Source organism: Rhipicephalus sanguineus, chromosome 6 (genome assembly GCF_013339695.2).
Source record: "Rhipicephalus sanguineus isolate Rsan-2018 chromosome 6, BIME_Rsan_1.4, whole genome shotgun sequence".
NCBI lineage: Eukaryota > Metazoa > Arthropoda > Arachnida > Ixodida > Ixodidae > Rhipicephalus > Rhipicephalus sanguineus.
In genome coordinates this window covers 98818930-98843703 of record NC_051181.1, presented here as the reverse complement: position 1 = coordinate 98843703, position 24774 = coordinate 98818930, and the positions used below count along the sequence as shown (strand labels likewise).

The following is a 24774-nucleotide window of genomic DNA, read 5'->3' as shown; positions in this document are numbered from 1 at the left end:
TGCAGACGGGTGCCGTAGCCCACAGTCCTTTGCGAGAGCCACGATTTTGCTATCCACCTATTGCCTGTGAGCGTGTGACATTATGTCCGTTACTTTAACGAATAGTCGACGATTGCTTACTGCAGTATGTACGGACGATCCGACCGCGAACATTACTTTTTGTGCTTGTCTAATATTCTAAAGCTGTCACTATCAGTGATTGACCTTTAGGCCGAAACTCTGGCATTTTACGGTTCGCACCACGTGTCGCAAAGGTTCGGACGGCTTAGATGCACGAAGTTTGCGAATTGAACTGTAGGTATAAAGGCACAGTGCGGGCAGCGTTTTGCTGAAAACTAGCGTAACCTCGTGCGCCTAGTATGTTACAAGTGTTGTTCTCAATTAACTTACAATAGGTAGCATTACGATGACGTATAAGGGAGAAGAGGAAACGAATAGTGACGGCGTCAAGTCTGAACATCAGTAAATTAGCTGCGCAGAAAGAGCATGCGTACAAACAGTACATGCATACAGCATGCCAGGGATGCCAACTATACATATACGACCTGAGTTTATTCTGAAGAAAAGCTGCTTTTTAAATTATAGCCGAGAGACCCGCCTCGGTGTGTAGTTGTTGTGGTGTCCAACTGTTGACCCGAACGTCGCGGGATCGAATCCCGGCCCGCGGAGTCCGAATTTCGATGGAGGCAAAGTGATAGATAGACCCGTGTGCTTAGATTTAGGTGCACGTTAAAGAACTCCGTGTTGTCGAAACTTCTGGAGACTTCCGCCACAGCGTCTCTCGTAATCATATCGTGGTTTTGGGACCCAACAATTATTAGAGCCGAGAGCCACGCGATTCCAGTGAGCGTATGTACCTGCTGCAAAAGCTGTACCAAAGTTCGGATATGAATTCCCTGGTTTCCTCGAGTATAGCACTCGCCGACTAACTCAAGCCTAGATTCTGCTTGGCGCGTATTATGTATTCCTGTAATTTTCGACGAAAGCACTGCTATGCGAACTCAACGAAGAAAGAAATGGTCAGGCGATGAAAGGACTTCAGCCGTGCAGAGGCGATTTAGGATCGGAAGGAGTGTGATTAAAATGGACGCCCTGAACCGTTTGTACAAACATTATAATCCGGTATGCGACGTTATGCGCGAATCGGAGTTCTGCGGTCCTCCGTGCGGTCGTAAAGTCCTGAGGGAGTCGCCGTTTCCCCTGCCTCGAAATTGCTCGGAGAGTGACGTCACTCTTCGCGAAGGCTGTGCCGCAACGATAACAGAGAAGAGGCGTGTATTCGTATTACGCTTTTATGGCCGTCGATCGGCGCGGGCTCGAGTGTCATTCGTAGAACGCTGCGCACGCTGGCGACACGGTGCGGGGATCAGCTATATGCAAATGGAGATTATCGCACCGACGGAGCTTATGTAGCGTAAGTACAGCCGCGGTTGCGATTTGCTTAGGGACGGCTCATCCGTCTTTCCGGCGACGGCAGCGGCGCCGATCGTTGGGTCTTCGATGGCTTGCTTATCGAGCGCCGGCAATAAATGTGCATTTCTCTCGCACTTGTCGCCACGTCGATCAGTCATTCGCCGTGCCGGATTCGCCAGGAGCCGACTGCGTTGATAACTTTGTGTTGTTACTTGCATATATTCCACGCTATCGAAAGCGAAGCGAGCTCAATAATTAATATTACGATATCATAAATGCGTTCTGACGGATCGCGGTTAGAATTCTGACCATCTGGAACTTACTGATAGTTTGTTACTCCGTTACATATATATATATATATATATATATATATATATATATATATATATATATAATATATATATATATATATATATATATATATATATATATATATATATATTGTTGTGTTGGATGCTGCAACTACTTCCAGATGACTCCTCTCCTTCCCCCGCTCGGCGCAAAGGAGCCACCCATCGTTTCCCCCGGCAGTTCGGCTGCCACCTCCATCCGAGTAGGAATAAACTTGTTTTTAACCGTTCGAGGCTGTCTGCGCTTTTTGAGACTACCGCGACCCACGCGTACGTCTATGGGCCGACGACAACACCGGACATAACATATATATAATTTTTTTTTGTAGCAAAGAGTAACAGTACAGTGGGGCAGCTTGTCGAACGCTATCTAGTGGGTCTGCAGCTCGTGCTCGGAGTCCGTGAGTCGAGCCGTTGGTTGAGCTACCGGTAGACCCTTACGCTAGCGTGCAATAAACGCCTGTACTATATATATATATATATATATATATATATATATATATATATATATATATATATATATATATATATATATATATATATATATATATATTATATATATATATATATATATATATATATATGTGGAACGACAGAAAAACAGAGAGTACGAATATGGGCGAATTGCCGTATCTACTCGAATCTAAGCCGATGTTTCTTTTTCGAAAAAACGATGTGCGAAAGCGGGGGGGGGGGGCTCGAGTAAATACGGTACTTATGACGGAATTGCGGCTCGAGTAAATACGGTACTTATGACGTTGGAGGTCGGTCAAACTGCGATAGAATTGTCTATGCCTGCAGTTGCGTCTTGAGGCAGTTCGCTTTGTATAAATGTGCAGAGGTAGTGCCACATCGAAACCGAGATTGCACTGTCGGGAGGAACGCCGTTCGTGGCAATACGAATGGCGTTAATGCCGACACGCATCGGAAACAAGAGCCGTAGATGCTGCGATTCGGGTTGTTGTCTTTCATTGTATACCAATTTCAGTCAGGACGTCGCCAAATTACTTTTGAATGTTCGCACCACTGATGACGTTATAGCAAGAGTGCGACAGAAGTAATAGAGAGTGAATAGAGGAAGGTTATAGTGTTCCTGAAACGTTTCTTTTTGTGTGTGTGTGTGTGTGTGAAATTGTGCGAGTGGTTGGACTATCATAGGAGTAGATCATTCGCCCCATACATAATGTAAACGAAGTAGCTTGTATGCAGGGATCAACGGGTTTTTAAGCTTTACCCTCCATCTTTGACAGGCGGTCGGGGCCTCAACACCGCCTTCCGCGATCCACAACCGGCGTGTCGTTGATCGCGGGATCCACGCTCCGTGTTTGTCTGGTTGATGTGTGCCCTACTGGGCGCCGCCACAGACCAGGCCACTCGCATTTTCTCCCGCGGTACAAACGTTAAGAAGCCAATCAGACCGGTAGTAGGAGTGACGTCCCAATGCAATCCGTCGTCCCATGTAAGGTTCAGTCAACCCGCATATATTGAACTCGGAGAGAAAAGAAAAAGAAAACGGAATTCGTTTGATTACCGGATAATTGATATACCGGAGTTTTGATGAAATGATTGTGTTGTCGGTGCGAATTTCTGGGCGTAAGTTGGCTTCATGGCACTGCTCACTGTGATGTAAGGAAGACGCCTTGACGGCAATATACAGTTTTTTTTTAATTTTGTATTTTTCCGCAGATTGTAGTTGGGGGTGCGGGGTTATATATGCAGGGGCGGGTTACACTCGAGAGAATACGTTATCGACGTATATAGCGCCTCAAAATCTTCATAAGCAACTGCGCGTAGTCGTCGGGCGCTGGAAGCGTCTATTCTGCATTGGCTCTAATGTCCGCCTGCTTGTTTTTCAGTATCAGAATAAATGTGCTTCTTGGGTTGCTGTGCGCAGCACCGACGTCAGACTTCTTTTCTCGGCGTTGGACTGTGTTTCAACACAGTCGAACATGGGGAGAACAGCACGTCCTTCAGATTTACGGCATCCATCGCGTTCACAAAACGAGCCGAGAAGCGAACGGCGGCCCCGCACGACGAGAACGGCGGCGCAACAACGGAGATCCACGGAGGAAAACACGTGATCAGGCCCGTAGCCAGGGGGGTGGGGTGTTACCGAAAATAATGAATAAATATACGTGTTGTTTTCAAATGGTCAAGGCCTTTAGCAAGTTCCGCTAGAGTTCTGCGCTCTTCTTCGCTGGTCTTTTTGTCCCATGTCTTCCCTTGGGCTGTAATCACAATTTGAAAACTTTAGCAAGTGGCCACCCCAGAAAAAAAAAAAAAAATGCCTGGCTACGGGCCTGCACGAGGTGATGGCAACCGATAGTATTTGCTCGATCTACGCGGCGCCCTCCTAATCACGCCACCCACTCTCCCAAATGCACGCGGGAAAGTGCCCTTCCGTGAGGAAAAGTGAAAATGTTGTGAGGGAAAGCCAACTTGTTGAGGCGTTTCGCGCAGCCCGATGTTCGATATATCATGTATTCCGGCTATTTTTGTTCGATGTTACCGTAGATTTTCCTATGCAGTTACGTTAAAGTATTGTTCGTGTTCGAAAATAGTTCGATATAAAGGATATAAATGATATAAAGGAGTTAGCCCAGTTCGATATAGTCGGTTTCGACTGTAGCGGCTGAAAACACGCTGGGCCGGTGCGCTGCGATACATCGTGACCCGCACGTTGTTAACGTTTTATAAGTTACACAAATGGCGTATAATGCGATTTGCTAGCGATCCGATTTGCAAGTCGATTTGCTAACGATCCGAATGACCTACGGCAATGGCTCAGTTGACCTGTGAACAGAGTTGCCAGTTCCGCTTAAAATAAGCGGATTTGGGCTTCTTTTTTCGCGGAGTCGCTTGTAGAATTTTCCAGTCGCTTGGCGCGTTTTTTGGCCTTATTTGCATTTTCCCGGCAAATATAGCTAGTTTAGTGATTATCACGTTCACCAATAGCGCGCTTGTCGTCCTCTAATAGCGCGTTTGTCGGTGACTTTGAGTGGTTGAGTGTTGAAGTCAAACATACGTTAGAGGAATCAACAAGCAACGTCAATCATGCACTGGCAAACGTGCATTTAAACAAATGTAGACTACCCTGGAGACAATGATAAAAAGTAAAAGTTTGCTTTCGTTCATAGTTTCGCATATTCTCGCTGTAAAAAAAAAATAACTAAAGGGATTTTTCATCTCTCCTTCGTATTTGAGTGACATTTTTTTCATTATAATTAAAAATATCTTCAAGGGTGGGGGGAAAATTCATTAAATTTTCGCTTCTTTTGGGCTTCTTCGCAAAAGTCGCGCCGGTTTTTTGGGGGGGCTTCTTTTGTGATGGTTATTTGCTTGTTAGCTCGGCAGCATCTGGCAACTCTGCCTGTAAAGGTCGTCAAAAATGTTTCAGGGTCCCTTTAACAAAGTGTGCGTTCAGTTTTCTACCTACCGGGGGAAGGGGATGTAAGGCTGAAAAGAGATGTGGGGGAAGGGGTTGGGGGTCGGAGGAAGAATAGTTGTATTCGCACATGGATCGATTAGTAGCCACCGGTCGAGAATTCGCTCACTTAAGGTTTTGCAGGTATATAAGCGTCGCTTACCACTGCAGTGACGCGGATGCATATGCAGGCGTCTTCACTTACCAGTAACATGTGATGCCTACTGAAAGCTGCCAAGCACTCGTTGTAGGGCGATATCGAGAATGAAGACGAAACCTTGAACATTGCGCTGAACGTGAACCCAGTTCCTTAGCGAACCAGTAAGATGATACGTCACACTAGTACGGTGATTAATGCGAAACAGAGGCATTTTAAGAAGTTCAGTACCAGGCCTAACAAAAAGTTGAACGAGTTCGTTCGTATCGCTACCATTAATTTACGTTTTTTTTTTTTAAATCCAAAGCTGAACGTAATAACAACCGGCTTATATACGTATTTTAGCAGGCGGTTTTCTTCTTTCAAGAACACAGCGCGTCGTTTAAAACAGTCAATATCTGTAATGAACATTCTATTTTATTGTGTAATTATAGAGACTAACCTGTTGTAGGCTGGAAAAGCTTTAGGCTAGAACAATCGTTCTATGGTAATGAGTTCACGCGCGCTGTCGGCAACAGCACTACTGTTCCTGTTGCCTGAAGTCACGAGCTAGTCGTTATATTAAAAGGACAGTAAGAGAAACGCATTGATCGGTGTTAATAAATTACGCTTCTAGCATACTACAATGCGAAAAAAAAAGCGGATCTTACCATTTAAAAAGTATCTGTAAAAGCCAGAGCAGGACATTAAAAAAAAAAGATGGTTGTGGTTGATCACGCTGCGTTAATGTTCTCGCTCCACCTCGCTGCGACCTAATTGATTTTGACGAAGCCTGCTTAGCGCTGTGCTCAATTACTTTATCCTTAAAAAACGAACCGTATTGCATCTTAAAAGAGCCATGGACCGAACTTGGTTGAAGGTTTCAGGAATCTTTAGTGGACCAGAAAACCGAAGTACGAAAATTGACTTTGAAGTCTGCGAGTTCGTACTGTCTTGGCACGCTAAGGAAAAAGAGAGAGAGAGAGAGAAATGGAAACAGGATTAAGACTGTCTTCGAATATTTAACCTGCAGTGTAGTACGAAGTTAACGTTAATGAAGTTGTGAAAGGCTATTTTAGTAGCGAGAATTTATTTATTGTTTCTTCTTGGTGTTCGCTTTAAAGATTCACTAGAAGGCACAGACCGCAAATGCTTTCCGCGGTAGTTGCTGCTATCGCTTTGCAAGCTTGATGTAACCGCATTCAACCTTAAATTTTTTTGCACTGCGTAGCACTTTAGGGGTCCGGCTTGTCGTCGATCCATGGAACTCATGCCGCGTGGTCACGCTCCCAGTAAAGCGCTCAAAAGAGGCCTTAATTAACAGGGCTAGAAATGCTCAAAACCGGGTTAAAATTAATGAACGGGGTCTGAAGTAATATAATCAACCGAAGTAACCAAGAACGTAAGTGCCATAATTAACCTGAAATCGCTAAAAACGCTTCGGAAACATGCGGCTAACTCCGACGCCGCGCAAGAGAGGGCGCCACCGCCTAGCTTAGCGCACGATTTCTCCTCTCACCGGCTCTCTACGGCGCTACATCGGAATGGGGAAACTGCCTGACGGAAATCGCTGCAGACGACACATATCTCAGCTGCCGTAACAAGCAGGAAGTCAATAAAGCGCAGCAAAAAGTTGCGCACACATCGCACGCAGTGTTTGCGAATCTCCCTTGCAAGATTCTACTTATGCTGGGGTAACCCTACATGCGTATACCCCAAAGATTGGCGTCATCGACGGTTTGGTTAACGGAGCAGTGGGAACTCTACGAACGGGAACCGCTGGGTGGCCCGTGGTACGCACTTCCTCAGGCTTCACAGTAGAGGAGCGGCGTTAGTTTTTATAAAATTTATTTATGAGATACCAGGTGCTGGCCTATGCGTTAGGGCTACCAACTGACAATTGTCGTGGGATAACTTAGTATACGTTTAATGCGGTCGCGCATTTTGAGTATATGACTTTCCGTACGCATTGTAGCTCTTGCTGTGACCGAATCTCCTTTAGATGTCGAGCTACCGATGGGGCAGTCCGTATTATTACAAAATGCGTCTCATATATCTGTGAGATGAAGCGCTCACTGTTGGTCACAAAATCTTGGTTTTTTTTTTCTTCCTTGCGCCGCCAATAGTTATTAGCATTCATACCTTGGGTTGGGCGACGAGCACGAGCACGAAGGATGGAAGCGACGCTAGCGCTGGTGTAATGTGTGTTTCCTTCGGCCCACCGTTGCTTGCGCAAACCAAAGTATGAATATTCGTAGGGAGCCAACTCGCCCATCCGCGTTCTGTTACTCTGTAGTCAGCCAGTAGTAGTTCGACTAGAATTTGTGAAATTAATCGCATTCTCTTTTGCGCACCGTGCATAATTGCGTCCTTTTTTTCCCCTGCCAGTCGAGTATTGAATTTCGAATTACTAGAAAGCCAATTGTTCATGAAGCGCGTGGTTAAGTGCGTCCAGTCGAGGATTCAATCTCGAATTACGTAGGAGTGCAATCATTCGTGAGGTGAGCGAATAAGTGGGCCCATTTTCTTTTCCTGCCAGTGGAGGATTCAGTTTCGAATTACGCTCATGAACCAATTATTAGTGAAGCAATCTCCTTGTACCTTTTTCCACGAAAGTGAATTGGAATATTACGTCAGTTATTTTCTGTAATCTTCCTCCTTGTGGCTTAAAACTTTCATGTGGCTTTGGCTTTCTAATTTTTTTTTTCGGTCTACCTTTCGAAATTTCAGGCTCTCATGGTTTTATGAGCAGAAGGCAATTAGTATTTCGGCACGTTCGTAATCGACACCGATTATCGTTCTCAAGTTTTAGGCATGGAAATTTGCTCGTTCACCGCCTTTGAACTGACACTTCTGTGATGCATCTATCGCCTACCGACGTGTATGGCATTGTTGCTTTGCTCGCGCCGTGGAAAGTCGCATGTCTAATATATTTTCGCCGTTGATTTAATTGTTGTCACGTAATGTTGCTGCACAAGGACTCCTTGTGGGCCTGTGAAAATGCCCTATATGCCTCAGCGATAGTTACGGCATAAACGAAACTGCACGTTCCCTTTAACAGTGCGCCGGATTGTACATGGCTTGTTAAATTTTCAGTAAAATTGTTTTTAGTTGCTTGCATGCTTAACCTTGTTTGTAATATTCATGGCCTCCGAGATTAGCCGGCGCGGTGCGCCGTGCGCGCCGCCGGCTAATCTCGGAGGCCATGGTAATATTAAACATGTTTTACGGGACCGACCACTATGTGATATAGGCTACATCGGTAGGTATAGTTTGTATTCGTTTTTGATCTATGATGATGATTAACCTTATGATGATTTCGATGATGATCGTGATTTTTATATTGATACGCACTCGCCTTCTCTGAAACCATTTGGTATGCCGCCAAGGATCGGCAAAGTTGAAGTTTCTGAGCTTGTGCGAAACTGGCCGGTTGTTTCTAGCAATGTATATATTAAGTCGCATAATCCAGCACTTACCTAACCTTGCCTAATCTATGTTATACTGTTGGTTATCAGTGTAATTGCAGTTAATTAGGAGTAATTAAAGGTAATGCTATCGCATTGCTCTCGTCGTTACCGCTAAATCAAAACAGCATTTTTAAAAGTTCGCTTGTGATACGTCCAGGCCCGTAGCCACCGTTTTTTTTTCGGGGGGGGGGGGGGGGGCACTTGCTGAAAACCTTGACTATTTGAGAAAAACACCTATTTGCGTTATTTATTTTTGGTAAGAGCACGTACTGCACCAAAATTTCGGGGGGGGGGGGAGGACCCTAGGCCCTCCCCCTCCCTGGTAACGGGCCTGGATACGTCCAAAGCGAGTGACGTTGCGCAGGCAGGATGCCGCTGTGTGACCCTTTTCTGCGCCTCACGTTTGTGGCCAATGGCTCGCGTGCTATGTACAACAGTCCCGTTGGCCCTCAGTCGATACTGAGGCCTGCCGCTGCCGTCAGCTGCTGCGGTTCCCCTATACAACGGTTTGCCAGGCAAGCTATAGACGCGCGACGGGTTGGTTATTAGAGCGCTTACATCCTTTCCTTCTCTCGCCGCCTCTGTTCGCTCTCACCACGCGGATAACTGTTGTTTATCACGCAGCTGTAGCGTTCCGCGATCGCGTGCGTGCGCGTCGCCAATATACCGAGCCAGCCAGTCAGCCCGCGGTGGCGGTGGCACCCGTTTTCCCGCCTTTTTCCCGGACACCGCAATCAATAACGCGACCGGAGGAGAAGGCCGCGAGCCTTGACACTACATTATGCGACCTCGGCTGAACGTCGGTTTCGCGGTAATAACCGCGCGGGCGTTGAAGAGCCGCCAGCGGGAAGGCGTTTGTTTTGGGAACGACGCCCCCGGTTAGCGCGGCGCTGTGGCCGCGCTCGAAGGGGTTTTGAGTGCAGTCGTGCGCACTTCTCAAATTGAAATGCCGCGGGGGCGCCGCCGTTCACGCTGTCTTTCGTCGTGTCCAATCACGAGGCGTTAAGCGTAACAAACAAACAAAGAACAAACAAACAAACAAACACAAAAAGCGCGCATTTAATAACGCTGTATGATGCGATGCCGTTCGCGAATCGGGGCTTGATTATAGGCTGTTAAAGTGTTCATCTTCCGCCGCGTGCTTTGCAGCGGAAGATGATCATGTGCCTGTCGGGCAAATAAGGCAGCACATGTAGGCGCCCTACCACGTATAACTCCCCTTTGTTCAAACGACCGCGCATTACACTGTTTCAGGGATCGGATCGAATTTTGTGGTGATAGCAATTATATGGCGGGTTTTTGTCGTCGCCGTCATGTTCCGTATAAAGTCTAAATCGTAACATCGCCCCGTGCATCGTGTGTTTTACGCGCTATATAGTAAAAGCACGCGAGCGCTGGGCACGAACGTGGCTGAAGTGTAGATGAAACGAGCCGGCCGTCTCCGTCGCACGAATACAGGACGCACGCGATAACATCGCCTCGCCTGCGAGGCCTGCCATCGATGGTTCTTCAAGCAGAGAGGAAACGCCGCGATCGTCTTTCGTCGGGAGAAGGAGCATGAAATGGCCCCTTTTGGGCGTCACTCGAGCAGCAACTGCGAGCTTTGATCAAGGGCGCGGTCGCGAGAGCTGGCGAAGCAACGAATGCGATAGCAACACATTAGCCCTTTAATGCCTGAATTATGAAAGCGCCGAAGGAAAAAATTTGTTTTTCATTTTTCAGCTTTAAATAGCACCCTTAACTTAAATCAGCAGTTGTATTATCCAAAATGCAACGTTAATGCATACTTTTAGGTATGTCGCGAATTCGCGACAACCGGCACTTAAGCCAATAAGTAGCTCAATATGTTCAATGCAACGCAAGTACGGCATCGCCGCATCAATGAAGGGGATCTCTTCAGGGCGACCGTAACTTGGCGTCGTCATTTTTGGTAAATGCAAGTTTGACATTATTTCCTCTTACCAATCACGTGACATCGTGTCGGCCACCCTGTGTGCCCTAGACTCCGCCGCCCGGTATAGCCGACTTCTTGGGAGCCGACAGAATGACATCGAGTGTGACGGCACCGAGAAATAGATCTAGCTCACCACGAGACAGAGCCAGTCCTTTGTTCGGATTTTTCTGCGTCGCAAACAGATTGCTCTGTTTGTGTGGTGTGAAGGTGTCATAAAAATTCCTTGAAATATTCAATATACGAGCTCGGACAGTGTCACATTGAGGATGAGCTGTTTTCTAGTGTGGCACTTCCCGCTGTTCTTGACAGTCTTTTTTTTCAACCGCACTGCATGTTTTGAAGAGGCACTAGCTTGGCTGGTCTACCACATCTTCGTGTTCATCCTCACTGCTCGATGAAGACACTCGTGCTTGTGCATGAGGATCGACATCGTCGTCTTCGCTGTCATGAGACAAATGTCGTCACTTTTATCTTCAGGTGGCAAGCGCCTGCGAAGACTTTTTTCGCCATAAAATGAGCGGAAGTCCATCATGAACTTGTCATACCAGCAGTCATCACTGACTGACTCAAATGCCGGATGTCGCGAATTCACGAGAGAATGTTATACGAAGCAAGGCTAGCAGCTAACTCTTTTGGATCCGATATCGCGTAACTCGACAAAACACTGGTTTAAGGGAATACGGCAGCTACAGGGAACGAAGCGGTTTTCGTGTCGTCTGTCCTTTGAATGCGATATCAACGGTGAGAGCACAGCAAGCTTACAAGCCGTCTCCTGATGTCTGTGAGATAGCGCTTGCGATCGCGCCCTTATTAGCAAATGTTCGCAGCGGCTGCTCGAACGACGCAGCCCCCCCCCCCCTTCCCCACTGAAGCTCCTTCGCCTGGCGAAAGACGGTTGGGGCGTTTTCTCTCTGCTTGAGGGGCCATCGACTACAGGCCTCGCACGCGGAACAATGTTATCGCATGCACCCTTCGTGCGACGGAGATGACCGGCTCGTTTCATCTCTGCGTCAGCCGCGTTCGTCCCCAGCGCTTGCATGCTTTTACTTGCGCGTAGAACATGCGATTTTTTTCTCTTGCGCTGTACAGTGTCGATCTCGGTATATCGTGCGTTGTGATCGCATCGAGCAGCGGCTAATCGTCGTGAGGTTGGCATGGTTAGGCTAATCTGAGCACATTATTTTGGAATGCGAAACTATATGGCGGCGGCCTTAAACCGGCTGAATTGTTTCTTTATTTTATCGGTCCGTAAAGCAGAGGCTTCTGCCTCTATCGGTGCCCCGATTGCTGCACTTCGCAGCCAAACAAGACAACAGCACAAGGAACACTGGAGACACTTCAGACATCACGGACATATGCGAAGTTGCGCGCACGACTAAAGGAAAGCAGGTGAAGACAGTAAAAGCACACCCAGAGACACACGCACTTCCCTGAAATAGTAAGGGCGCGTCAGCAATCCGAAAACGTGCGCGAGACCACGTGGTTTTGCAATCCCGTCAACTGACGTGCACACACATAGTTACATAACGGAAACCATAACCCCGTTGACCTCGCTTAAAGCGCGGGCTTGGAAAAACAGCTCAGACGGGATGTGACAGCTTGCTTGTGTGACACAGCCTCCACCTGCCGCGTCAACTCGGATATTGCGAAACGAACGGCGGTATGCGTGTAGTACGTTCTGCTCTAGCTTAAAGGGACACTGAAGTGAAAGAATGAATCAGTTTAGACTGATCAATTTTACTTTGAAAAACTCTACTGCCGTTAATTTCACCACCTTTGGTTTAGTAATACAAGAGAAAACGAAGGTCAAATTTTGAATGTTTAATTTCGCTCCGAAATCTCCGCACGCGACGTCGCAGATTTTAAAGTGTCTTTCTCGTATTTTGGCGTCATTGGCCCAACGAAATTTCCTGAAACTTGGTAGGTTATGTCTCTGGCCCCCTCAGTTGATGATGAACTTGATTTTTGCCGAATAGGACTATGTAGGCCCTATAGTAGACGCCATCAAAATCTATGATATCACGGCGATTGGGGCGGGAACTTCAAGGTGGCGTCGCCACCTTCATTTTCATTTTGCGCGTTTTCTCGCTTACCAAGCTTCTTCTCTCGGCAAGCGTGGTGATTTTGGTATTGCGGAAAAGTAATTTACTGATACGAGAAAAATCATTTTTTTCTTTAGTGTCCCTTTAACTTCCACCCACTCGCCCTCTTGTTAAGCTTTCGTTTGCTGCTACTGCGATGATTGCTGGTGTTTAAGAGCCCTATAAGGCGCATGCAAGCCTTTCTTCTTCTTTTTTTTTCCTCTGCAGTCGTTTTGTTTTACTGCTAGCGTGCCGACGATGATCAAGATGGACAAGGTGGCACGCGTCTCATTGCCCCGGTACGTTTTAGATCATTATGGAGAGCTTAGTCGCGTTATAAAGATCCTGCGGCGGCAATGCTGGGACTACGGCAGCCCGGTATCACCTCGCTCCGCAAAGGAAATGGCGTGCGTACACAGATTATGCAAGTGCAATCGCGCATCATCTTGTGTGGGAATGCGCAGAACTCAGAGGAGTCTGAGATGACTTGCCATTCTATATGGCGGGTACGTTACCCGATGGCAGGGTACGGTCACGCGCTAAGGTTGAAAATACCTTCAGTCCATTATGGAGATTCGCCGCTGAACCTTGCACATTGGACCATACGTATTGCCCAGGCCTCAGGCCATTTATATTCTTTCTTTCTCCGCGAAAGCCCGGCTCTAGCGCTCAAAAAGCTAAAGTAAGGCAAGTCGTAGAGAATTCAGCAGGTAAAGTCCATTATAACTGACAAACGAACAAAGAAAGGCGACTTGACGTACCTGTACTGCAGTGTTCGAAAAAAAAAAGAAGGAAAGAAAATGAATGATGGATCGATAAGAAAACGTGAAATAGTGATGAGAAGTTCCCCGGGAGGCCCCGCGCAGAATGACGAAGACTAAGAGGGAGAGAGAAAAAAAGGGAGCATAAAGGGAACCGAAAGGAAAGTGCCGCAATAAAACGAGCGAGCCGTGCGAAAGACAAAAAGCCTAGACGAGGAGGGAAAATATCGGGAACGACGCGGGATAGCGCTAAGGCGGGAAAAAAGGACGAAACACGTCCTCTTTCCAGAGGGAGAGAATAGAGGAGCCGAAGGGGTATGCCACTGCACGTACGGGATGAGAGCGAGGGGCCCAAATGAAAAGGGGAGAAGGGTGCGTAGGGAAGAAGGAAATGGCCGGATGGGGGCGCTCTGTGTGTTCACGACGCGCCGCTGCCGGGCCTGGGGCCGCCGCCTGGGCTGCCGCGGTGGCGGCGGGCGATCAACACACACACGCACGCTCGCACGCGCCGGGAAGCGGTTTTCGGGACGCAGCAGGCAGGAGCTGGCTCCGTTCACCTCGTGTGTGTGCGTGTTGTGCCGTGTGTTTGCTCTGTCGCGGGCCATTCTCGCGCGGCGCTCGCTCGCCTCGCTGTTTCACCCGTCCTCCTGCAGCACAGCAGCGCGCCGGCGGCACCACGCCTGGGACACCCGCTGTCAAGGTGGGCTGCAGCCCGAGAACGGGCCTTATACCGCCCCGCCTTGCGTACACTCGAAACCCATCGGTGTCGTTCCCGGCTGCGCGTTTGCATGTGCATCGTGAGAGTGTGTTTGATCACTGTCAAGACGAATGCTCGGGATTTATAGCTGGAATACCGATATAGGCTCGCTTGGCGGTGTTCCCAATCATGCTAGCATGTTGTCTTGCGCGTTCTTCGAACGGAAATGTTGGACGCTGGTCATTGCTTTCGCGCTCGCGCGCGTAGCTTCGAAGCGCACGTGCTCTTGGCTTTCGCGCAGTCGGCTGCAGCGCGCGCCCGTTTTGGCGCGAAATACCCCGACAGGTTTTCAGCGCGTTCGGTGTCGGGATTCGAACCCGAACCGTCGCCGGAATTGTAATTGCGACCGTTTGCAAACGATTCTTAATGTTATCGGCGCATCGTTTGTGCATTTCTTTGCACCTTTCTAACGCATCCACTGGATACTATAGGGAAATTAGTTGAGGCCTTAGTTGGCTTTCTAGTAGGATGTCACGCCGCGTACACAAGGCGTCAAACACGCTACCGCAGAGGACGTGGGTCGATTTGGATTGCCCGGTTTTATCGATATACGGTTTGCTTTAGTGTGTCGCGCTTGTGAGGCTGACAGAGCGCCGTGCTGTGATTTGTCACTCCGCACGCTGACGTTGTGCATGCGAGAACCATTAAACTGCTGAGGTCTGTGGTCGTTGCTAGTAAAACTGGCACTGTGTTCGCGGGATCCTATTGTGATCAGTTTTGTTTTTGAACGCAGTTGTATCGCGTTGCCATCTGGCGACATATAAATTTGGACCGGAGTGTGCGTGTTGTACTTGCGACCCGGGGGCACACTATCAAGTTCATAGATACGAAAGGAATGATATGAATGGATAATGTGACTGCATGCGCGATGAAGGAATGACACGGTCGAAGGCTTAGCACATGTATACAAAGCTATGTCTAACGTCGAATCCTCTGCACTCTGTTCCGCCGTTCCGTCGGAACAGATAGCATTCCGTCGGGCACAGTGCGACGTCATTGAAGGCTCCTCCCGGAACATTGTGCAGGAATAACCGCGCCCGATCGCGGCCAGCGCCCCCAGGAAATACACGTATACGTGCGAACGAGGTTAGACATTTCCTATAGCAGTGAACGAAGCATCCGCGAGGCTTCTCGGCTTTGTGGCGGAATTCCGGGTCGTCATCGCGTGTCGTTTGTATCCGACGCCGGTCTTAGTTTGCACGCACGCAGTGCTGCACGGCTGCTGAGTTGCAGCGCTCACGATGTGTATATGCTGTGGCCGATCGCTTCATGTGTACCGTCGCGTCGATTGCATAGGCCCATAGTGGGCTCATATATAGGAGCTTGATTGCCTGGGCTCCTGTTCGCAAATATGTACTGATGTCAGGTCAGATGTCATACGCGTAATGAGCCTTTCCTCTGTTTGCTCCTTCATTTTGTTAATTACCTCCGCTGTGAACATGCAATTTTTGCAATACAAGACGCGGTCGGGTGGCATTCAAAGCGCCGAAAATCAAAATGACGAATTATCGGAATGCCGAAATTTAAAACGCCGAATATTCAAAACGCCGAAACTATAAAAAGCCGAAAATTTAAAATGCCGAACAATCAAAACACCGAAAGATCAAAATGCCGACATCACCCAGCTATAGCGGAAGATAATGTTTCTTGGCAAGATAAAGGTTCCGCTGGCTTTGTACGATAATGCATGCGCTTTCGCCCTTTTTTCATCAGCCCTTCGAAAAGAGGAATATATTTCATTGTTCATTGTGTGCAATGCCTCGTAGGAAACTTAGAACATCCACATTGTCCCGGTTGGCCAGAGCAGCTGCCAAACGACTTTCACGTAACTTCTGCTTCTTGTTGTGTAAGCGGTGGGGTTGGCCTCTGATCGCTCCCTCGATGTCGTCTTCGACTCTGGCCTGCTCCCTTTTCATGGTGGTGATGAGGCGGAAGACGCTTACGTGTTGTGCGCCAACCAATATTTCCCATCGTCGGTGCCATGCCTCAACGGCGTTGTTGCCTCTTGGAAATCCGTCCCGAGTGAGGGCAAGCACATTCCAAAGAGATGGCGGGAATATCGGTGGACTACGTGTGATCACGGTGGAGTTACCTCCGGCAACACGGCGGCGTGATTTCCCGAGCAGGTAGTTGTCCTCCCACCATCGCAGCAAGTCAGAGGCTTCTTGCGGGAAGAGTGGTTTCAAGGACGCATAGGCATCTCTTACTTTTTCGGTGGGCAAGAACGAAAGCGCTGCGAGCTGCCTCGCCTTGATGGCGAAGCCATCTACACCATTTTTGTAGAGCACTGCCAGCCCTAGGTGTTGCACTCTCCTCCATACATGATTGGCACAAGTGGAACAGACAACCATGCACGTCCGACGACGGGAGCAACGTCCGAATAGCGTTGATTGCAGCCAGTTCGAAGTCTGTACTCACATTTTTTGGGTTTAGTGCAAGTCCCATATCTGCGGCGAAGTTCAGTACTTTCTCGAAGAGCGCCTCGTACGCCATCTGGGTTCGTCGAGTCATTAGGCAGTAAACAAAAGGGAACACATGGCCATGAAGATAACCGTGAATTGTGTATAACTGTTCGAAGAGCGGCGACACAGTCTTAAATGTTCCGTCCATGAGCCAGATTGGAGCGTCGTTCAGTTTCCTGATGTTTTCGTCCGTGAAAAAAATGAGGAGTCGAGCTCCATCTGGGCTGGTGCAGTCGCATCGCAGAAACTCACGGCCATCTAAGGTTGTGCGGAACTCGCCCTCGACGATGAGCTCTTGCACGGCAGACGGCTCGTGTGGGCAGTCCGCTTTCCTTTTCCTTCTTACAATCTGACGCAAGGCTTGATCACTTGGAAGGTGTTGCCTTGAAGACGCTGGTACACATGCCGTGACTTGCTGCACGATCTTCACGGGGGCCTCGCCCGAGGCCGCCGCCAGAGCTTTGGTCCGCTCTTGAGTGCGAAGAACTGTCACTCTACAGACATCCGGAGCATGGCTTGCATGGGTCACTTTTTTCGAGACGACCTTGTGAGTCTCCAGGAAGGTCGGTGGTCATTCTAGCATTGCATTCGCCTCGCTTCTCGCACCTCCAGTAGTGTCTGGAACGTACTTTTTTGTCAAGCACGTAAACATAACCGTCTTTGCAGCTAAGTTTTGTTTTTCCCTTCTGGGAGCACACCACAACAGCGTCTTCTTCCATTTCCATTGAAATAACTGCCGCGCATTGCTGCTGCTTTTGTACTCCGAACGCTGGACAGCGCTGCTTTTTTTTTTTTTGCTGACCCATAAGAGCCATCCTCTGCAATTGATATGCATGCCTACCTTTACAACAGATACAAAAATATGAAATTTTATATCGGTTTAATATGCTGATACTGGTGCTTTTGCAGAACAAGTTGAACAGCTATAGGTTCGTGTCAGTGGACAGTGACACGGCGGAAAACGAACAAGCGGTAGTCACAAAGCGCGTCATTTATTTTTCACGTGGTGTCGGCGTTATGTCACTTCGGCGTTTAGATTTTTCGGCATTTCGCTTTTTAGGCATTTCAATTTTTCCGCATTTCAATTTCTCGTCGTTCCGACGTTCGGCCTTTTATTAATTCTGCCTTTTGATTTTCGGCGTTTTGATAGGGACCCGACGCGGTCACGCGTAAATTTGTCTGTTGGTGGCCTATACGTGCATTGGTGGTTCGTGCTTATGCAAACCAGTTTTGCGCGCCTTCCACCGGAAACTTGAGGCGCTATTTTTGAGGAACGATGGCAACGTGCGCGCTTTGAAACGTCTTATTATTCGAACCATGAGTTTTCTTACATTGCTTTGACTATCTGTGTAAGCATGCGCTGCATTGGTGTAACAACTTTTGGTTGTAGGAGTAACATAGTTTTGCATGTTAACAGACTGGGCGTGTAAACACGGACACGAGAGAGAAGTCAGGACACCAAAAACGCCGACTAACAACTGTTGTTAGTCGGCGTCTGTAGTGTCTATAGACTTCCCTCTTGCGCCCGTGTTTGCACACCCAGTGGTTTAACTTGAGTACGTACCAACTAGCTCAGTTCTCTCTCATGCTAAGCTTGGTTATGCAGTTGTGTGATACAGCGGTACTATTCAAGGAACCAATCAGTTTCCTTGAATGCTCCGGGGTCTGAATTCACAACTTCTTCGTATGTGCGTTTTACCAATGGTCAGTCGGCTTTGCTAATGATATATGTCCTGCATCGTGATTGGCTGAAATATTCTCTTACGAAAATTTTTAGCGTAAAAGCGCGGAAGACAGCGTGTGATACAAATAAAGAGGACAAGACTAGCGCCTTCCCGGTTCTCATTCTTACTTCTGTCGCCGTCTTTTACGTTACATTCGACAAATAAGGAATATAAGAAACTCGCCCGAATTTCACTTTTTTTTTCTTTAGTATTATGTAGGAGCTGCAGTGTGCGCTCTTGTTAGAAAACTGTATTGTACTCAAGGTATATTGCAGACACCTTACCAGCGGAAATTGTTTCCGAAGTGTTACTGACAACTATTATATTTAAAGTCGATAGAACCATGCGCCGAGCGTGTAACGCAACATTAGGTTAAAAGCGTCGTTCGGTTGTAGTTTAAGTGCAGTCGTAATTTTCTATGCCACACTGTGCCACATCGTTTTTGCACGAGAATATACCGATACTATATCCTTAGTCGGCATTCGCTGAGGAAAAAAAAAGAAAGAAAACTCTGGATTCTGTAGACTTAACGCCGCGCCCGTGCCCTTAACTAGGTTATGTGTACTTTGCGCCGTCTTTAGCCCTGAAGTCTTCCTTCGAGGCACAGGCCTGGCGATCCGCTCCAACGCCTGTGAAGCTACGCTAAAGAAGATTAACCGAGCCAGGTGTGTGGAAACAAAGAGGGAAAAGAATTAGGAAGGGGGATGGGGGGTAGGTCGTCTGGGGCTCGTAGTTCAGAGAAGGAGAGGAGGGGGGGGGAGTGAGAAGTCGAATGGCAGCGCCGCTGGCCTGATTAAACGTAGGCACACGCCGGCTTAATCCGAAATTCCTGGCCTTCGCGCGTGTACCATTTTTTTTTTCTGTCGCCATTATGTGACACGCTAAGAAGATTTGCCCATTCGTTCGGCCTCGTGTCTTTCTCCAGCGTCTTGGCTTTAAGCTCCCGCGTCGCTTGTAGTAGAGAATATCGAAACAGAAAAAAAAAACATGAGCACTACGCAGTTTCTGCTGGCCGATGCGTTTCGAACGCTTGTGCGAATCAGGTAGCCGCTGCTTCGTTTACTCGATTCGGGCTTGAGAAAATGCTTTGAAATTCGGTATATAGGGCGTTAGTGATTTGGGGGAGATGGTGCAATGCTTCCATTTTAATACTATACACCCGCCACGATGGTCTCGTGGTTACGGTGCTCGACAGCTGACCCGAAGGTCGCGGGATCGAACCGCCGCCGCGGCGGCCGCATTTCGATGGAGGCGAAACGCTAGAGGCCCGTGTTCTTACATACAGGGGCACGTTAAAAAAAAACCCAGGTGGTCGGAACTGCCGGAGCCCTTCGGTACGGCGTCTCTCATAATCATGTCATGGTTTTAGGACGCAAAAACCCCAACAATTATTATTATTTTAATGCTACTAGTTTTATTCGGCGTATATCAGTAATCATGCAGAGTGGCGCCCCCTGCCCGTGTTATCGACGAGGTCGCGCATCCAGCCGTTTAAAGATGATAACAGTGCCATAGAATCAAGCGGGATTATTTATTACACTACCTGAATTGATCACAGTTCGCATATATTGCTGGCGCGCACCTTACGGAAGGAACTATTTTAATGTTATACCGGCGGAAACTGGCATTCGCGCGCACGGTTACGAAATTGTAATCAGTGAAATTTGTTATGCATTCTAAATCTTGTCTAGAGAATAATGCAAAAAAATAATAATAAGGGAAACGAGCGCCATGGTCGTGCAGACGGACCGTAAGCACACCCGGGGGACTTATGCAAATGTTACAGCTGATTGTTCATGCGTTCTTGGAGAGAAAACTCAGAGCTCGATGTGCACGCGGCGACCAGGCGATATTTTCACGCCGAGCGTGCTTCTATTGTATCGTCGTTAAAAAATAGCAGCAGAGACTAAGTCGAAAAAAGAAGCCGCGAGAAAACCTGAGCGGCTCGTTCTTTGAGAATCGATCCCGCGTAGGAATGATAAAGAATTACAGTGGTGCGTTGCTATCTTATTTCCTTTTTCTCTCCTCGCGTCTTTCTTTCCTCTATCTCCTCCCGAAAGAGTACACTCTTAATCAGGTCCCGCTTAAAGTGCTAGATACAGCCAGGAAACCGGATATTTTTCGTCTGGTTTCCTGGATATAGCCAGCGTTCACCGGGATCTGATTAAGAGCGTAGGCAGGAGTTGTGCCCCTCTCGGTGGCAGTTTTCAGCCTGCTCTCTCCCTATTTATTCTGTGTTCTTGTTCATGTATATAATAATAATAATAATAATAATAATAATAATAATAATAATAATAATAATAATAATAATAATAATAATAATAATAATAATAATAATAATAATAATAATAATAATAATAATAATAATCGATCGTCTCAGGACACGCTGCAGAGAAGCGTTCGAGTTGAGCTTGCTGACGACTGTGCGTATTTATTTTTAACAATTCATTGCAGCTTGGAGAACCTCATAACCATAAAAAAAAGAGCACGGTGCTTTACCTTCTATGTTTCCGTTACGCTACTTCCACTGCAGTGATCGCCGAGACCTTTTTCACTATAGCCTCACTAGTTTGTCTGCGAAACTGCTTTTGATCTGTGCTTTTCTGACTTCAAAGACAGCCCGACCCGTGCAACTCCGCACTGCCTCGTTTGTGTTTCTCTCCCCCCCCCCCCCCTTTACAAAAATGTATGTAGACAGTCTATACACTGTCTAAAAATGGGCTTTATAGACTGTCTACATATATTTTTGTAAGGCCCGGCCGGGTCCGCTGTGCCAATAGGCCCACCGACGACGTTTGGTTAACTTCTAACTCCCGACAATATCTCTGACTTGAAGCACAGAGTTGCATTCACAAACGTTGGCGCTGGCAAGCCCTTTGAGAATTTTTCTCGCAACCTCGATTATTGTAGCGCCGAAGTAGCGCACGTTTCATTGGGGCTTCAGTTCCCTTTTACGTCATCCTCTGCTTACATTGGTGGACGTTTGAATAGGTCTTCACTTCGTTTATGTATACACCCGAGTATATATTATTATGATACTCAGTCGCTTCTATGAGATATAGATTTCGGTGGTGGCATAGTTCGCGAAAAACCTGGCGCCGGTGAGTGTACACAAACGCGGGTAAACGCATCCCTCTTGCTTTTACCCTTGGCTCGAGCGAACTCTGCGCCTCTCAGTTAAGGTTAAAAGGGTACAGTGAGCCGTTATAAAGTTGCAATATGGGTGGCCGGGGAAACGTAGAAGTCCTAGGTTACAGACACAAGGCACAGCGCTGTGTCTTGTGTTTTGTTCACTTGTCCCAGTCTGTGTGCGCTGTAACGTTTCTAAGATGCAATACCAACTAGCCCACCAAGCCATCCTCGTGTATAGGGATAGATGTATATCCTCAGATCTCTCGGGCGCATGCTTACTCTGGGTCAGTGCTGGGTAGAATACCCGTAACAGGTTAACATATGCCTTTCCTCCCTCTCCTTTTTCCCTTCCTTTCGTGTCGGCAAAGAATCGAGTAGTTAGAAGCACAGACCATACGTTACCCTTTAAACGCCGGTGTTGTCGACGTGCCTGGTAAGCCCACGATGTTCACACGAGTACTACACTTACGAAAATCCACCCCGTAACGCTTGGCTCAAAGCCAAAAAATGCAGCATAAACGACCACTCGCTGACTGCTTCGCATGAAACCGATTCCAGGCCTGGAATCTGCCGAATTTTAATGTGTCGGATTCGTTCATCTCGGGACGTCCTTGATCCACAGAAACAACGCGAAAATATTTCACGTTCGTGTCAGCACTCCTTTAACTCAACTCCTCATTTTGAGCAGTGCGTGGACTTAGGTTCCAGGAGCAATGCACGTACGTAAGCGCGTAGGAAAATGAGTTACACTGTCGCCGTTGTTTTTCTCTTCTTCTTTTCTTCAAATAATCACATAGCACGCGCTGCTGCTTTCCTGCCCATCTAACGTGGCTTTAAACTTGAGATGTCGTCCTCCTGCTCGTATCTTTTTTTTTGCTTCCTTCCTCACTTTTTACGGTGGAAACCAACTTTGGCTCCCCTCAGACGCTTCGTTGCTGAAGCTTTTAAGCTCAAATTACACACACGCGCGTTCGAAGCCGTTGCAGTTTCTGTGCTCCGCTGTTTTTCTTTTTTTTTCTTTTTCCCCTTAGGTCAACCCTCGCGCCAGGATGTTACACAGGGGCGCACGGCTTAGCCCGCTTTTGATGTCTGCTGTCGCCATTCTCTGCAGCCCCGTATACACTGTGACGGTGACCGAAGTTACGAAGTTAACGACGCATGCCGTGCCAAAAAAAAAATTACTACGAGTGGCTATATCTAACCGAGCAGATGATAGGGAACCAGACGCTATCAGATTAAGTGACATCCTAAAAGAATCGTTGAATAAGTCCAAATTCACTATACACAGCTCCAAAAGCGCTTCGACCAACCCTTGGTGGAATGCGGACTGTTCGCGGGCGTATAGACTAAGAAAAGCTGCATGGAAAAAATTACTTTTCAACCAGTGCCCTCGCAACTGGAGTGACTATAAGTATGCCGCCGCGAGTTTTAAAAGAACCGTTGCCATTGCGAAGGACAAATTTGACAGTGAACGTTCTGAGTTTCTCTCAAAGACAGCAAACAGAAAAGCACTATTTCGCTTTCTGAGAACCAAGAAAGTTCTTCCAGTACTGAAACCGTAGAATCTGTAGTATCAACACCAAGTGAACTGAAGTCCTTTCTCGAAGACATCGCTCAGGGCCTAGAGAGTCGCTTTACGACTGTTCTCTTATACCAACCCCATACCCCTAAGAGGGGTGAGGATTTTGAGGAGGTCACAGCTGCTGAGCTAGTAAATGTGGTAAGAACGCTGCCTAATTCCGCTCCAGGTCCTGATGGTATCACGACGTCGGTAATAAAAGCAGTACATAAGATATACCCCCTTGGCCTACTCGAAATTGTGAATCACTCAATTAGAAATTCTTGGATCCCAGCTGATTGGAGAGTTGCAAAAGTTATTCCATTATTAAAAAAGCAAGGCGCGGGGTTTACCTTAGATAATATCAGGCCTATAGCACTCACATCAAATCTAGTAAAACTCGTCGAGAGAATTTTACATAGCCGGGTAGATCGCTGGATGTCAGAAAAAATGACACTGAGCCCATGTCAAATTGGTTTCAGGCGTGGTTGTTCCATTTGGTGTGCACATGTTGATCTAGAAAGTAGAATACAGCTTGCTCGATATCAGAAACAATATTCAGCTTTAGTAACCTTAGATATCACCAAAGCCTATGACAGTGTGGAGCATGTGAAACTGATAAATTCGCTTCAGAACTTAGGACTGCCAGAATACTTTGTGGCATGGGTCTATGCTTTCTTGAGGGATAGAGAATTTTATTGCTCGCAATCTGGTGTCAGTTCTTCAAAATATAAGCAAACGAGAGGCCTCCCGCAGGGTTCAGTGTTATCACCCTTATTATTTAATATTCTGCTATGTTCTATTCCCATACAGCAGAACGTGCAGGTGTATGTGTATGCCGATGATATCGCATTTTTCGCTACGTCAGCAGACATTCACACTCTTTACCAAACCCTGCAGAAATATATGAATAGCCTGGAAACGTGTCTAGAGGGTATTAATTTATCGCTAAATATTAATAAAAGTGCAATTGTTGTTTTCGCACAAAATGTACCAGTGCAAATTTCATTACTTTACCGACAAGCCGTGATACCTCAGGTCGAGTCAATTAGGTATTTAGGAGTAACCTATACCGACAAACTTGACTGGAGACCCCATATAGAAAACATGGCTACTAAGGGAGCACGCGCAGTAGGGATGCTGCGTAGGCTCAGCAATAAACGTGCCGGTTTGCGCAGAGACGTGCTCGTCATGATTTATTGCATGTACATTCGACCAATTCTAGAATTCGGCTGCGTTTTGTTTTCTGGCTCTCCGGCTTATAAAGTTCGACCATTGGTTTTGTTAGAACGTGAATCATTACGATTATGTCTGGGGCTACCAAAATTTGTTGCAAACAATATTCTATACGAAGAATCACGCCTGCCGTCTCTTATCAAAAGATTTCATATTTTAACAGTACGTACATTCCTAAAAATCTATGCTTCTCCACAGAGGAGGTCACAGTATGTCTTCATTAACCAGCAAGCCTCATTTTTTAACCACCAATGGTCTAGATTACGTTGCCCCCAGGTCATTTTTACACAGAGACTTTTGGACCCATTAAAAGTTC

The 24774-nt window shown here is 47.3% G+C and overlaps 1 protein-coding gene across 3 annotated transcripts in view; it reads left to right on the top strand.

The window, feature by feature from the left end:
* The window catches only part of LOC119396007 (cytochrome b5 reductase 4), a 327851-nt gene that overhangs the window by 9682 nt on the left and 293395 nt on the right, over positions 1-24774 (top strand). For 2 of the 3 annotated variants that reach the window (XM_049416860.1, XM_049416859.1), the window contains exon 1: positions 13966-14289. The exons of the other annotated variant lie outside the window; for it this stretch is intronic. In XM_049416860.1, coding sequence (XP_049272817.1) covers positions 13981-14289 — 309 coding nt within the window. In that variant the 5' untranslated portion in view covers positions 13966-13980. Of the gene's footprint in view, positions 1-13965; positions 14290-24774 lie in introns of those variants that run through there. 3 annotated transcript variants of the gene reach the window in all.